At 40.0% G+C, this 12,968-nt stretch overlaps 1 protein-coding gene across 2 annotated transcripts in view; it reads right to left on the bottom strand.

The window, feature by feature from the left end:
- Positions 1-7,642: 7,642 nt before the first annotated feature.
- LOC109675669 (aromatase-like) overlaps positions 7,643-12,968 on the bottom strand; it is a 71,550-nt gene continuing 66,224 nt past the window's right edge. For both annotated transcript variants that reach the window (XM_074065943.1, XM_074065944.1), the window contains exons 8-10: positions 12,722-12,884; positions 10,030-10,271; positions 7,643-8,687 (exon numbers count right to left, since the gene is read on the bottom strand). In XM_074065943.1, coding sequence (XP_073922044.1) covers positions 8,439-8,687; positions 10,030-10,271; positions 12,722-12,884 — 654 coding nt within the window. In that variant the 3' untranslated portion in view covers positions 7,643-8,438. The remainder of the gene's footprint in view (positions 8,688-10,029; positions 10,272-12,721; positions 12,885-12,968) is intronic.

Genomic DNA, 12,968 nt, shown 5'->3' on the forward strand with positions numbered 1-12,968 from the left:
CAAAATGGGCAAATGAATTGAACAGAGATTTTTCAAAGGTAGAATTAGAAATGGGCAAAAAACACATGAAGAAATGCTCACCATCCCTGACTATAAAGGAAATGCAGATCAAAACCATGTTAATATTCTGCCTCACTCCTGTTACAATGGCTATCATCAAGAACAAAAACAACAACAAATGATGGTGAGGATGTGGGGATAAAGGAACTCTCATACACCATATGTGAGAATGTAAATTAGTACAAACATAATAGAAAACAGTATGGAGGTTCCTCAGAAAACTAAAAATAGAACTTCCATATGATCCAGCAGCACCACTCCTAGGCATATTCCCAAAGGAATTAAGTTAGGTTATAATAAATACACCTGCACACCCATATTTATTGCAGCATTATTCACAATAGCTATGCTATGGAAACAGTCAAGATACCTTATAATAGATGAATGGGTAAAGAAAATGTGGTGTGTATATACAATGGAATTTTATTCAGCCAAAAAGAATGAAATTTGTCATTTTCAGGTAAATGAATGGAACTGCAGCACATCATTTTAAATGAAGTTGGCCAGGTTCAAAAGCTAATGGGCACATTTTCTCTCTTGTGGACTATAGACCCAATGCAGATACAAGCATTGTTATACATACACACATACAAATATATACAGAACATTATCCAAAAGTGGGACTGATAGAAGGGACCAAGGGAGGAGGAAAAGAAGGAAAGAAAGGATTGTGAAAAATAATGAAACACATTGAATCTGTGTAGGAACAAGATACAACCAAACAGACTGAAAACTGCTAAATGACATGGGATGGGGAAAGGCTGAGGAAATGCAGTGGAGGGGGTTGCATTGACTTAATGACAATGCATGTACAGGTATAATACCAAGGCAAAAATCCCAGTGAACAATGAACAGACACCTGAACAATAAAGGACATGGGTAAAAAGCAGATCATACTAAGGGGAGGGTTAGAGTAAAAGATAGAAGCAAAGAAGGTGAATATGGTTGATGTTCTTTCAATAAAACAAAGAATATAGACTATTGAAACCTCTTCAAATCACCATAAGAAGGGGACAAAGGCAGAAAGGAGAAAAATGGTGTGGATGAACCAATTTAGGATATAATACATATATACATGGAAATGTCACAATGAAACACCTTTATAGCTATCTTAATCCCCCATAAGTCACATTTTTCAAAAATGAATGGTAGGAAGGTAGACAGGTCCTGTCTGATGATAGGTACTAGTGGAAGGGGGTGGATGTAAGGAAAGGGTGAATATCATGGAAATATTATGTACTCATATATGAAAATGGAAAAATGAGACATGTTGAAACTATTCTAAGAAGAGAGAGAGTGGAGATAAAGGAGAATTATGGAAGGGGCAAATTTAGCTAAGGTATATTTTAAGCACTTTTATAAATGTCACAATGTACCATCAATATAACAATAATGATATTAAAAATAAAACTAAATTTAAAAAATAGATTCAGGAAAGAAAAACAAACAGAGAGCTAAAAGGTTCCATGGAGCTCTCACCATGACACCATGTTTAGGAAGGAAAAAAAAAATAAAAAGAGAAAGAAAACAAAAACCTGAGCAGATGGGGTAAGAAACACAAGTACCTTTGGCAAACTTCAGAAAACCAGTCTTACTTTTTCTCCTAGTACAAGGGTATTGGTGGTGTCTTCTTGACCTTCCTGTCTTCCCACTAGGCATGCATTTTGTTTTATGCTACAAACACTTGCCATATACCACGCAATATTCCAAGTGATTTACAAATATTACCTTTAGCAGTCACAAAATTGCTCAAGCATCATTTGAAACACATAATTTTTCTCAGAAACCTGCAATGCTTCCATTTCTGTGTAAAATTAAAACTCTGTGTCGAGTCCAAAACATGAGAACATACCAGAATTTCGTTGCAAAGTAGGGAATTCAATTTAAGTGGAAGGCTCAATGTCTTCATCAGTTGAGTTGATATCCCTTTCCTCCAGCTTGCCTTCTCTTCTCTATGCAAGTAAGTGAATTTTTTTCTTCTTTTACCAAATTTCCTTCTTTTTATCTCAATGCTTTTATATACACTAATATTTCCTCAAAGTCTTTGGGCTCATTAAAATTCAATGATCCTTCTTATAATAGAATCATAACACAGTTGAGAAACTAGGACTGTTTGAGGTCATCTAGTCCACCTCTCTTAAAGGTAAAGAAACTAGGACCTTGGGAATTAAAATAATTTACCCATAAATTAATGAAAGAATTATAACTCGATACTGATTTCTAATGCTGTGACAACTTACCAAAGAAAAAACTGAAATTTAAGCATAGATAGATAGATAGATACATACATACATAGATTTTTAATTTGGTCAAAATGGATTCGTTCTCAAGTAAAACTCACTTTTGTCTAATACCATTTGTAATTTCCATTTTACTTTTTAAGGAGGTGACTGTGGGTTGTAGGAGAAAGGGGAGTACATAACTAGAGACTCAGGAAGGACAAGGAATGTGGATCTGAGAGGCAAAAGAAAGAAGGACAAAAGCAAAGATGCATATAGGATTTGCTGGGTGAGTGTAGACCAGAGAGAGAGGATAGGGATCCCAGGACCAGGAGACAGGGTCAGGTCTACCATGAGCACAATCCCCAAGGCTGTTCTAAGACAGGTTGAGGGGAACCACAGAAGGAAAGAGCTACCAAGTGAATTCACTATGGGAATACCATAGACGTTCCACGAGAAGTAGAAATATAGACTACAGAGATTCTAGAATGAGATCCAAGCAGAACAAGGAATAATCAAAGGATAATTTTAATTTATTTGGAAATGAATTATATTTGTAAGTATGTACCATGTTACCTATAGTGGAAACCAGTGGGCATCCATATATTTGTATTCTTACAAACATAGACTGAGTATTAAACTAATAAGAGGGTGTCTTCTGGAAAACAGCCTCTTTATGACTGTCTTCCATAGGATCAGGTTTCTGATACCTCTAGAAAATGTTTAAATCCTTGCCAGTTGGCTTTAGAGGAGAATCCTAATTCATAGCCTTGTAGCATCTTATGCTTTAGGAGTCTTGATGTTCATCTTGTGTAACTGTTTATTGAGCAGAGCACCTTCCCAGTAGCTATGACTGAGTTGAACCAACTTGCTCTGCTAGGTCATGTTTCTCTTCTGTGTAGCAGGATCATTCAATGTCTGTCTCAGGCTGGTGCTGTGGCCATAGGCAAAGGCCACATTTTACAATGCGTGTATGTGGCCCCTATTATTCTGGTGCATCCACAAGTGGTTTTCCATATTGACTCAAAGATTCATTCTGTCATTCATTTATCAGCAATGTATTGAGGACATGCTGTGTGCCAGACACTGAGATGGATAAAATATGGATGACGAGATGACATACTGTACAATTTACTTTGCCTGCTAAATACAGCCAAATCAATATGACTAGCTTGACCTGCCCTTGTTGGTGGTTGGAGACACAGGCCACAGTCACTGCTTTTGGACTCATTCCCCCTTCAGAGTGGCTGACATGAGCTACAATGCTAGCCAGAACTCACCAGTACCCTCAATACCTGGTCACCCCCATCCAACTATAATACCTAATTTATTGACCAATTAGACCTTATAGGAATTTCATACTATATTTGATTTTACAAAGGACCAAATCCCAGTTTTAGTGTCACACATAGGAAAAATCATTGACCTTGGGAAGAACTGAGGAAATTCAAATGTCTAGCTAAGGGAGTGTGGGCAAGTTTCTGTTTGGGAATCAGTTTTATCACTGCAAAATGGTGCATAAGCTGTACTTTGCATGATTGCTGTGAGGCTTAAATGAAATAACTTGGCCTATGGCCTTAAGGATTCTTTCCTCTTCATACCTGACTCAGGACTACATGCAAGATGTGCCAGCCATTCCTGCATTATCAAGGGCAGGAATTTCTTCAAAGAGAGATTCATTTCTCACCTGTTTCTGGTCGATTCTAGAGCTGCATGAGTAATGAAAGAGGCAGATACATTTTGAGAAGGTGTTAAGTGTGGGAGACAGGTTGTTGTTTCCCTGAAAAAGTGCTAATTTCAGCAGTGAAGCGAGGTACTGTTGATCCCTTAGCAGTTCAGCTGGCTTGAGTATGGATAATCCAAGGGAAAAATGATTATTTGCAAAAAGCACTGGTTTGCCCAAAAGTTCAGTCATGGAATATAGTGAAGTGTGCTCTACAAACTCTTTCATTACCAGGCACTGGTGGCTCACATCTGTAATCCCAGCTACTCAGGTGGCAGAGATCAGGAGGATTGTGGTCCGATAGTCGTGGGCAAATAGTTCATGAGACCCTATCTCAAAAAAACCCATCACAAAAAAGAGGCTGGTGGAGTGGTTCAAGGTGTACCCCCGAGTTCAAGTTCCAGTAACCCCTCCCCCCTACACAAACCTCATTATTACTTATTGTTGCAGCAATAAGTTAAGGCTACATGCAGACCTGTTAGTGTTTGGTGCCTTCCAGTGTGCCAGTCAATGCACAATGGATTCCAAGATCATCCTGTCAGTGACCAATTTGATGTTTAGCCTGAATGTGAGAGTGTCATATACATTAAATATTTTTATGATGACTTATGCAAAGGAAGAAAATAGTGTTGCATTTATGAAGCAAAATTGTTACTTAAGGAAAGCATTGGAGATGACTGCAGAGCTCTTCTGGTGTAATCCCTATTTACTGGTGGCTCTACTGAGGTTCAGATTAGTTAAAGGGCATTCAAATAAAATTCAGAATATGCACAACTGTGTAGAGAAGTTTGGGGTGATGTTAGCTTCCGGATGTGGATGCCCTGGGGGAGTCATAGATCTGGCACTTTCTGTGTGGATATGGATGGAACACTCAGCTTCATTGTGTTTCAGTGAAACAGGACATATGGATAGAGGGTGCAAATAAAATCTTGGATATTTGGATGCAAAATGGATTGATGTTAGACACATTAAATCATGGGCCCAACCAGGCTCAAGGAGAAGTGTGGTTTACTGGCATTGTGTTTTAAGAATATTGAACTCAAATGCCTTTTGGTGTGGCATTCCTTTTTTTCTTCAACAAGCCCTATGTGCATCAGCCTAATCATCTGATATCTGTTGCCTGCCTGCCTTTTTGCAGACATTGTGAATTGAGAACACCTCTGTATATCCATGACCAGTTTCACATGTGAGTGAAGCAGGTGGTGTTATTTTAGGGGGTTCTGGAAGACACCACCTTCTCTCCCTCTTCTTCTCCTCCCACAATTTCAGCTTGTGCATTTCACTAGAGAAGCAAAAACCTATATTGGAAGAGAGAATTAACACTTTGATTCTTAGCTATGCTTTATAACTTAGGTAGCTAAGTCCAACAGGTTAAAAAATATGAGAACAGTTTTTGGTAAAATAACCTGAGAAACTGGCTATGTATGTCGGAGCATGTGTAGGAGAGGGAAACTCTACCCAGTAGGTAAGGAGGAAAGAAAACAGATATGTGAGCGGGTTCTTTCTGTCTCTAAAATAGGGATAATACCTGCCTCCTATTGTTGGGAAATTAAATGGAATGATTGTGTAACTAAAAGTATTACAAACTCTATGCAACTTATTACCAAGTTTAATTTAGAAAATCTTTCTGTAAATATAGGTCAGAGAGTAGTCCAAAGCCCTACTGATACTTGAGATGGATAAGGGTCCAGTTCTTTCAGTGGGCAATGCCTCTGAATTGCATGGAACATTAACACTTCAAATGGTGCTACTAAGAAATAATTTTAAAATGACAATTTCCAACTGGCATCTCTTTATATGAAAGGAGTTTCTGAACATGATCATTTTCCACTTGGGAGGGATAAAATGGGGCTCCCAATGAAGGCATGGGGGGATGTGTCTGGTCCCCTGAGAGCACAGTTGGATACAATTGTCCTCACCACTTGACAATGGTAAAGTCTTAATAGGCATGCATTTCACTGGTGATTCACATATTCCAGTTCTTTGAGAACTGACTAAAACAGAATCCACAGTGTGTCCAAGAGTGACAATTAAGCAAAATTCAAAACAGATAGCAAGATTTTGAATATATTTCCATCGCCTATTGAAAAGCCAATGATGTACCAGATTTCTTAGGCCAAACCTATAGAAACATATGTCCATTTTTTAGACAGGCTGAGCTGAGTGAAAAGTTCAACAATTACTGAGATGTTTTAGGTCTAAGAGAGTTTTCTTGGCTCATTCAAACCAGCACGGCTCCTCTTCCTGCCCTCTCCATGTCTCCACCTGTCAACTCCCAGTTTTTCCTCAATATATTTTTGTGTCCATATTTTCTATATACAACTATTTCACATTATGAACATAAGCCTTGGATGATTACCTACATATGAAACATACATAGATGTTCCAAGTGTTGGATGGGTAAAGGACACAGATCCCAAGCTCCTTTTCTTCCACCATGCAGCTCCAGCCAGAGGCAATGCAAGCAATATGTTCATAATCAAGAGAATTAGTTTAGATGCATTAAATCTCGAATCTTGGCTTTGCTTTCAGGGGTCTAAATTATTTGGATGATTGTCTAGATTGGCTGCAGACATATTCAGGTACCAGGCATTTTCCATGTATCCTTAGACACTAGAGATAACCCAAGTAGCAAATAATTTCATACACAGCCATTTCCTTCTTTACTAATGCTCATCTTTGATTTTGTAGAACACATGCCTCTTCTTGGTTTCTGGATTTTTTTTTGCAGTACTGGGGCTTAATTTCAAGGCCTCGGGTTTACTAGGTGGGCACTCTACCAATGGAGCCACTCTACCAGTCCATTTTTGTTAAGCGTTTCTTTGTTTTTGAGATAAGGGCTTGTGAACTATTTGCTTAGGCTGGCTTCCAACTGTGATCCTCCTGATCTCTGCCCCCTGAATAGCTAAGATTACAGATGTAAGCCACTGATGCCCAGCTCTGGATCATTTGAATGTATCCAGAGCTGATTTTGACAATATATATGGAGAGTCAGATTGGGAAGGAAGAAGAAGGGGATGGAATACAAAAGAAAACAACTCTTGCTTGCAAGGAGTTTACACACATTTTATACTCAGTTGTGGTCTGCTAAAATGAAAAGAATGTTTAAATGGGATGTGACAGCTATTGACTCAGTGGAAGCATTTATATACTTATAAGTCTAAATTTTCAGTTTTTAATTGGCATTCAGTGAATATACTCATAGTGACTTTAACACAAGTAAAGTGGTATTTGGAAAATGAACCTATTTATTTGATTCCTCCTAGAGAATTCATTCCAAGGGGTATATTTTATCCATGGCTATATAATGATTGAATGAGCTAGATCATTTCTAAATCTCTAATGTAACTATTATGTCTGAGGTAGGATGGGAAAGAATGATTTGAGGGGGGTCTACCTTGACCATGTTCTCTGAAGGCCTTTGGCTTATGGGGTCATGGAAAGAAAAGAGGGAAATAGTGCCAAGGAAGAAGGATAATGGGGTGAGAGGAACACTCCTTAGAATGTAAAACCTACTGGGTTGGAGCTTTACTATGGATTTAGAGGACTTCCCCCCATCCCAAACCATTGCAGCTAGGTAAAGGTCATGTCACTAAAGTCGTATCTCAGTCAACCGCACAAATGGAGCTATGCAATAATATGAACATGCAAAAAGGATTTTATTTGAAGTTCACTGTGCTAGTTTTCCCCTTCACCAGATATAGCATTCTACTTATATTTTACTCAAGCCACTCTAAGTACATTCCTACATATTAGCTAAAATCTATATCTACTGTAGCAGAGGTATGGGTGTGAGGCATGGAGTAGGAGACTGGGAAGGGTCCCTTTTGATTTAACTTCCCCTGCAGACAGATCACATGAAGATATATTAGAGGCAACTGGGCATAATTCATAAGAAAACTCAACTGCTGGATTTATAATATTTCTTTTAAAAGTATGAAGGTGGCAGACCCAACCTCACCAAAAGCACAAATGAAAGCTCTTTTATCCAAACGAGCAGGTGTGTTTGTCCCCAGGTACTGAGACTTTGGGCTGTGCTTTATAATCAACTTGAGTGGTTCTTCTCCAGACACTGAAGTGCTCTGAGGCAGGGCAGTGGAGAACATGGTGGTGGGGAAACCAGACATAGGTTTTGCTGATGGCCAGTTCTTTCCAAAGCACATTTCATGGAATCGGTACTTCAGGGCTGTGGTGTCTTTGACAACCACTTCCCCTCCCCCTCAACACACATACACCCTTGTCTCTTGCATCCTAGTTCTCTGACTTGGGCAAGGGTGGAGGTCTGGTGGTTGACAAACAATAGGAGTTATGCTTATTTAATGCCTCAGGCCACCATGTGTCCACTACCTCAGGTTGACACTACTTGACAGAGATGGGTGGTTTCCATGTGAGCTACTGATAAGATATGCTCCAGAGTAGGTACTGATGAATCTTTTCTATTGGTTGAGGCACTTGACTGAATTTCTTGGGATAAAAACCATTTCCAGCAGGTCACTCGTCTCATCTGGGTGCACAGACAAATCATTTACTTTCTGTATGTCTTCAACACACTGCCCTCGCAATGTCTCCACATGGTATCGTCTCAGAAGCGTAACCAAGACAACTTTCATCATCACCATAGCAATGTACTTTCCTGCACAACCACGAGGCCCAAAGCCAAATGGCTGAAAGTACCTGTAAGGAACCTATGGAAATAATCACACAGTTAGCCATAGTGTAACAGGTAGAGTGATATAATGCAGTCTGTTTGATTCATTCTAAAAAGGAGGTCCATCAGAAATTGACCACACTTCGTGCTTCACTGAGACCATGACTGTTGACTAAAGAAGTCTTTTTCTCACTCAGTGTGATTCACCTCTTGTGACACAGACCAACCTCAGACAGTACCCAGTTTTGCCTTTCAGATAAATGTACTGGGGTAAAGCAATGCAAAATCACCTTATTAGAGGCAATTAGGATATTCAACTAGCTCTGTAGAATAGCCACAGATGAAACACCAGGGCAGATTTTTTGTGTGTGTGATGTCATATAACATGATAAAAAGGGACAAAAGCAAGTAAAAGATGCAGATTCCTGGCCTATCAGTGTCAAGCATCTAACTTTTTGGATTTTAGACAGGGTTTTGCTATGCAGTCCAGCCTGACCTTTGAAGTCACAATCCTCCTGCCTTTCAGCCTCCTGAGTACCAAGATAATAGTCATGCACCACCATACCCAGAAACATTAAATATTTTTAATCATGCAGAAAAGTAGTATCACATCTGTCTGCCTGGTCCACATCTGGATTTATGTGGCCTCTGAATATGACAGATGTTTGATAAATTGTCATTGACCATTTGACTGATTACCTGGCATTCTCCAGATTACCTGTGTAGAAAGAGGATAAATTAAGAGTACTGAGTTAGCACCGTGCTTTGACACTATAAGAAAGTGGAAAATGAAGCCATCAGGGAACTACATGGATAATTCAAGCTTGAAATCAGTGTTGCCCAAAATGTGACACAATGGAGGGAAGAATCTCCAGTATACATCAACATTAGGAAAAGAAAAAGCTCAATCTCTTTTAGCAAGTGAATTCTATTTAGAAGAAGACCTACTGCTAATGGGGTCATTTGATGAACCAAAGGCCAACTATAAAAACGAAATCTTTTGATCTCATTTGATTTCTGCGTAAGACTGAAATGGATTTCCTTTGGAGGCTGATGTTGCCCTGAATCTAGATGATGACAAAGTGATGAGTTTAAACAGCTAGGTAGATTCGCTGGGTTAAACAAAATTTGGCCAAACGAGAGGCCTGGTGTGGCGGCCATTTAGATAGTCTTCAGAGGTGGAAACTTGGCATCTCTGGTTTTGAGGATGAATATGGTATCTGTGTTCCAAGCTATGGGACACATGGGCTCCTGCTCAGGTGGAAGAGAGGAAGGAGTCAAAAGAATGAAATGCATGGTGCAAACACACACAAACAGAGCAGATTTGATAGTTGACATTGTTGAGAGGAGCACATTCTATTTTAAGGAAGGACTCTTACATTCTTCTCAAAATTTTCCAGAGTAAATTCATTGGGCTTGGGGAAATACTCAAGTCTGTGCATTCTTCCAATATTCAGAATAATGTTAGTTCCCTTTTTCACTGGGTAGCCATCAATCACATCGTCTTCCAAGGCTCTGCGCATGACCAAATCCACAGCAGGGTGGTACCGCAGGCTCTCGTAGATGAAGTTTTCCACCACTTTCAATTTTTGTATATCATTCATTTGTATGTCTCTCTCACCTGTGGGAACAGATAAGAAATATAGGAAGGTATGTTAGTTTAGTGTGTGGTGGGCATTAATGCTTCTATTTTTCTCTCCAGAATAATTTGCTCTTGGTCGAAAATATTATGTCTATAATTCTAATGCATATCACTCACCAAGTATATCGTGTTTGATTCATAGAGTGTTTATAAAGTTCAGAAATGAAGCCAATTATTGTAAAACCTTGGGAATTTTGCGGCACAGTTGAGGTTTCTTGGAAAAATCAGAAAACTTGGTAACACTGGCTTTGCATTCCCATATGGCAACAGTGAGCTGAAGGTGATGAGCCCATTGCCCCTTTAGAGGGGGCTGAGCCTCAACAGTTCCATGTAGACCTCGCTCAGCTTTTCTCACACATTCATCTTATCTGCATGGCCTCATAAGTCTTTCGTGTTTCTCCCAACTCTAACTTCTAGGGAACATTTTGTCTCTTGATTTGTAAGCAAACTAACACTACAACCATCCCACAGCAGGGTGCACAGGCTGCTGCATAGTCAAACTGAGACAGTGGATTTCATCTATTTCAACATTTGCTCTCCATTATCTGTGCTGTTGCCTGTCCACATGTCACTGATAATCCCTCCCTCTCTCATCAAGAGCAACTTGTCACAACGGAGTAGCAAGAACTCCCTTATCCTCACCCCAACAAAACAGGTACCCCATATCGGCCCTGGATGGACTAGGAATTGATGTGGAGCCCCAATGCCTCAGCCTGCCATTAGTCAAAGAGACTGGAATATGTGCCAAATGTGGCAAATCTTCAGAGCATCCTCAAATGGGCCACCACTTTGGAAGATGAAAAACCAGCCCAGAAATCTGAGTCAGCCATTTCCCCTCACTATGCCATCTAGAAAGGGATGAGAATGCTAACCAAAAATAGGAGCTCTGTCCTTCATGTTCTGCTCTTTGTCCCCAAAGATCTAATGAGGTATGTATAACTGAAGTGAGGAGGGAGAAGAGAAGATCATGGGGAAGGTGACCAAAGGCATTCACTGGGAAGCAATGACCTCGTCTGTGTACAGAGCACAGGAAGGAGCACAGGCACATGTGCAAAAGGCTCAGCTGCTTCCCCATCTTTTCAGAGATCTGTTGAAGAACCAGGATAACATCAACAACCACAAACACTTTTCACCTCTTGAGAAAATTCTATCAAACTTGTTTTAAAATCTTATGATTACAAAATCAATTTCTCCCCTGTCCGGAACTCCATCCTTCCATGGTGCCCTCTCTTTTCACTCCCTTGATATTTCTCTCACTAGCCTATATGTCCTGCAGGTACATGGAAGGTACTGGCTGGTTCTCTGCCACTGCACTTGGTATCGAACATGGTAATCTGATAGGAGGCGTTTGATAAAACCTTGTGGAATTTGGGGCCCCTATGTTACTCTGGCTCCTTGCTCTCTGCCTTTCCAGGCAGTTTCCCACCTATGAGATGCATCTGAGATCCCTACCTTCACATATTTAACCCTTTGATGAAATGTCTCCCAAGAGACAAGTATTTCAAGTAGCACTCAAATGATTTTGAAAAGCTGAACCCTTCCACAACCAAATAACTTGTTTCACAAGGACTGTGTAAAGTCAAGAGAAAAAAATCTGCATTATGTGATGTAGAATTGTGTTCCTAAGCGTGAAAGAAATTCCAAATATGGACTTTTATGTTCTTCCAGAAAGCAATTCGTTTCCTGTGACAGGGACAGTGTTCCTGTGGAAGAGGTGGGGAAGGATGATGCTGACAAGGAAGCAGAGCAGTGAAAAGGGAGCTGGGGAAGAACTGAGTGAGGACGTGGTGGCTTCTTCAGAGGAGGAGGAAAGGACGGGTGAGAAAAGGCCAGCATCACTGGATTGGAGTGAAGAAGGGAACTCATCATTCCCTTGTGTGCTCTGTTGCCCTCTCCTTCTTCTCTTGCCACCAGCTGGAAGTTCATTTGTGATTGGGCTTCAGGTGACCCAGACACACTGCCTAAATGACAGCCATTTTCCTGGATATGTAACGGAGGAGGTAGCAGAACACTGCACGTGTACCCATGCTCTCGTAAGACTGACACAGTAGCCATATGCGTGTGTTCATGTACACGTAGAAAAGGATCTTGAAGAATACACAGCAAACAATTAACAGTAGTTGCCTCTCCAGTGGGGCTGGAGAGGAGGGTGTAGAGCGAGGATTGGGAATCATCTTCCCCTTTATACATCTCTCTGTTAGTTGAATTTTCCAATGAGCAAGTATTATTTTTATAACTTAAGCAACTCAGAAAGAACTATCTTTTCAATCTATGTGGCATAGTCAAAGTGCCTGAACTACCTGCTTCATTTTTCTCCAAGTGGAGTATAAAAGATTCTGTGTTTGACATCAGATTCTTATTACATGAGAAGCTGGCATTCAGAAGGAATTATTTATTTAAGTTCTATTGTTTATTTGATCAATTCTTACCAACAACAGTCTGGATTTCCTTCATTATTTCTTCCTCAACATTAGGGTGCTTTGCAATGAGAGAGAGCATGAAGTACACTGTGACAGACATGGTGTCAGGGGCCGCTATCAGCATTTCCAATATACATTGGTTCACGTTCTCTTTTGTTAGTTCTCCACGTTTCTGAACAATTTGAAACAGGAAAAGTGAATCAAAGTTCCAAAAAACATGAAGACAGTTGATATTCAAGGATGGGCAACCTCAACA

The sequence above is a fragment of the Castor canadensis genome, chromosome 2 (genome assembly GCF_047511655.1).
Source record: "Castor canadensis chromosome 2, mCasCan1.hap1v2, whole genome shotgun sequence".
Lineage (NCBI taxonomy): Eukaryota > Metazoa > Chordata > Mammalia > Rodentia > Castoridae > Castor > Castor canadensis.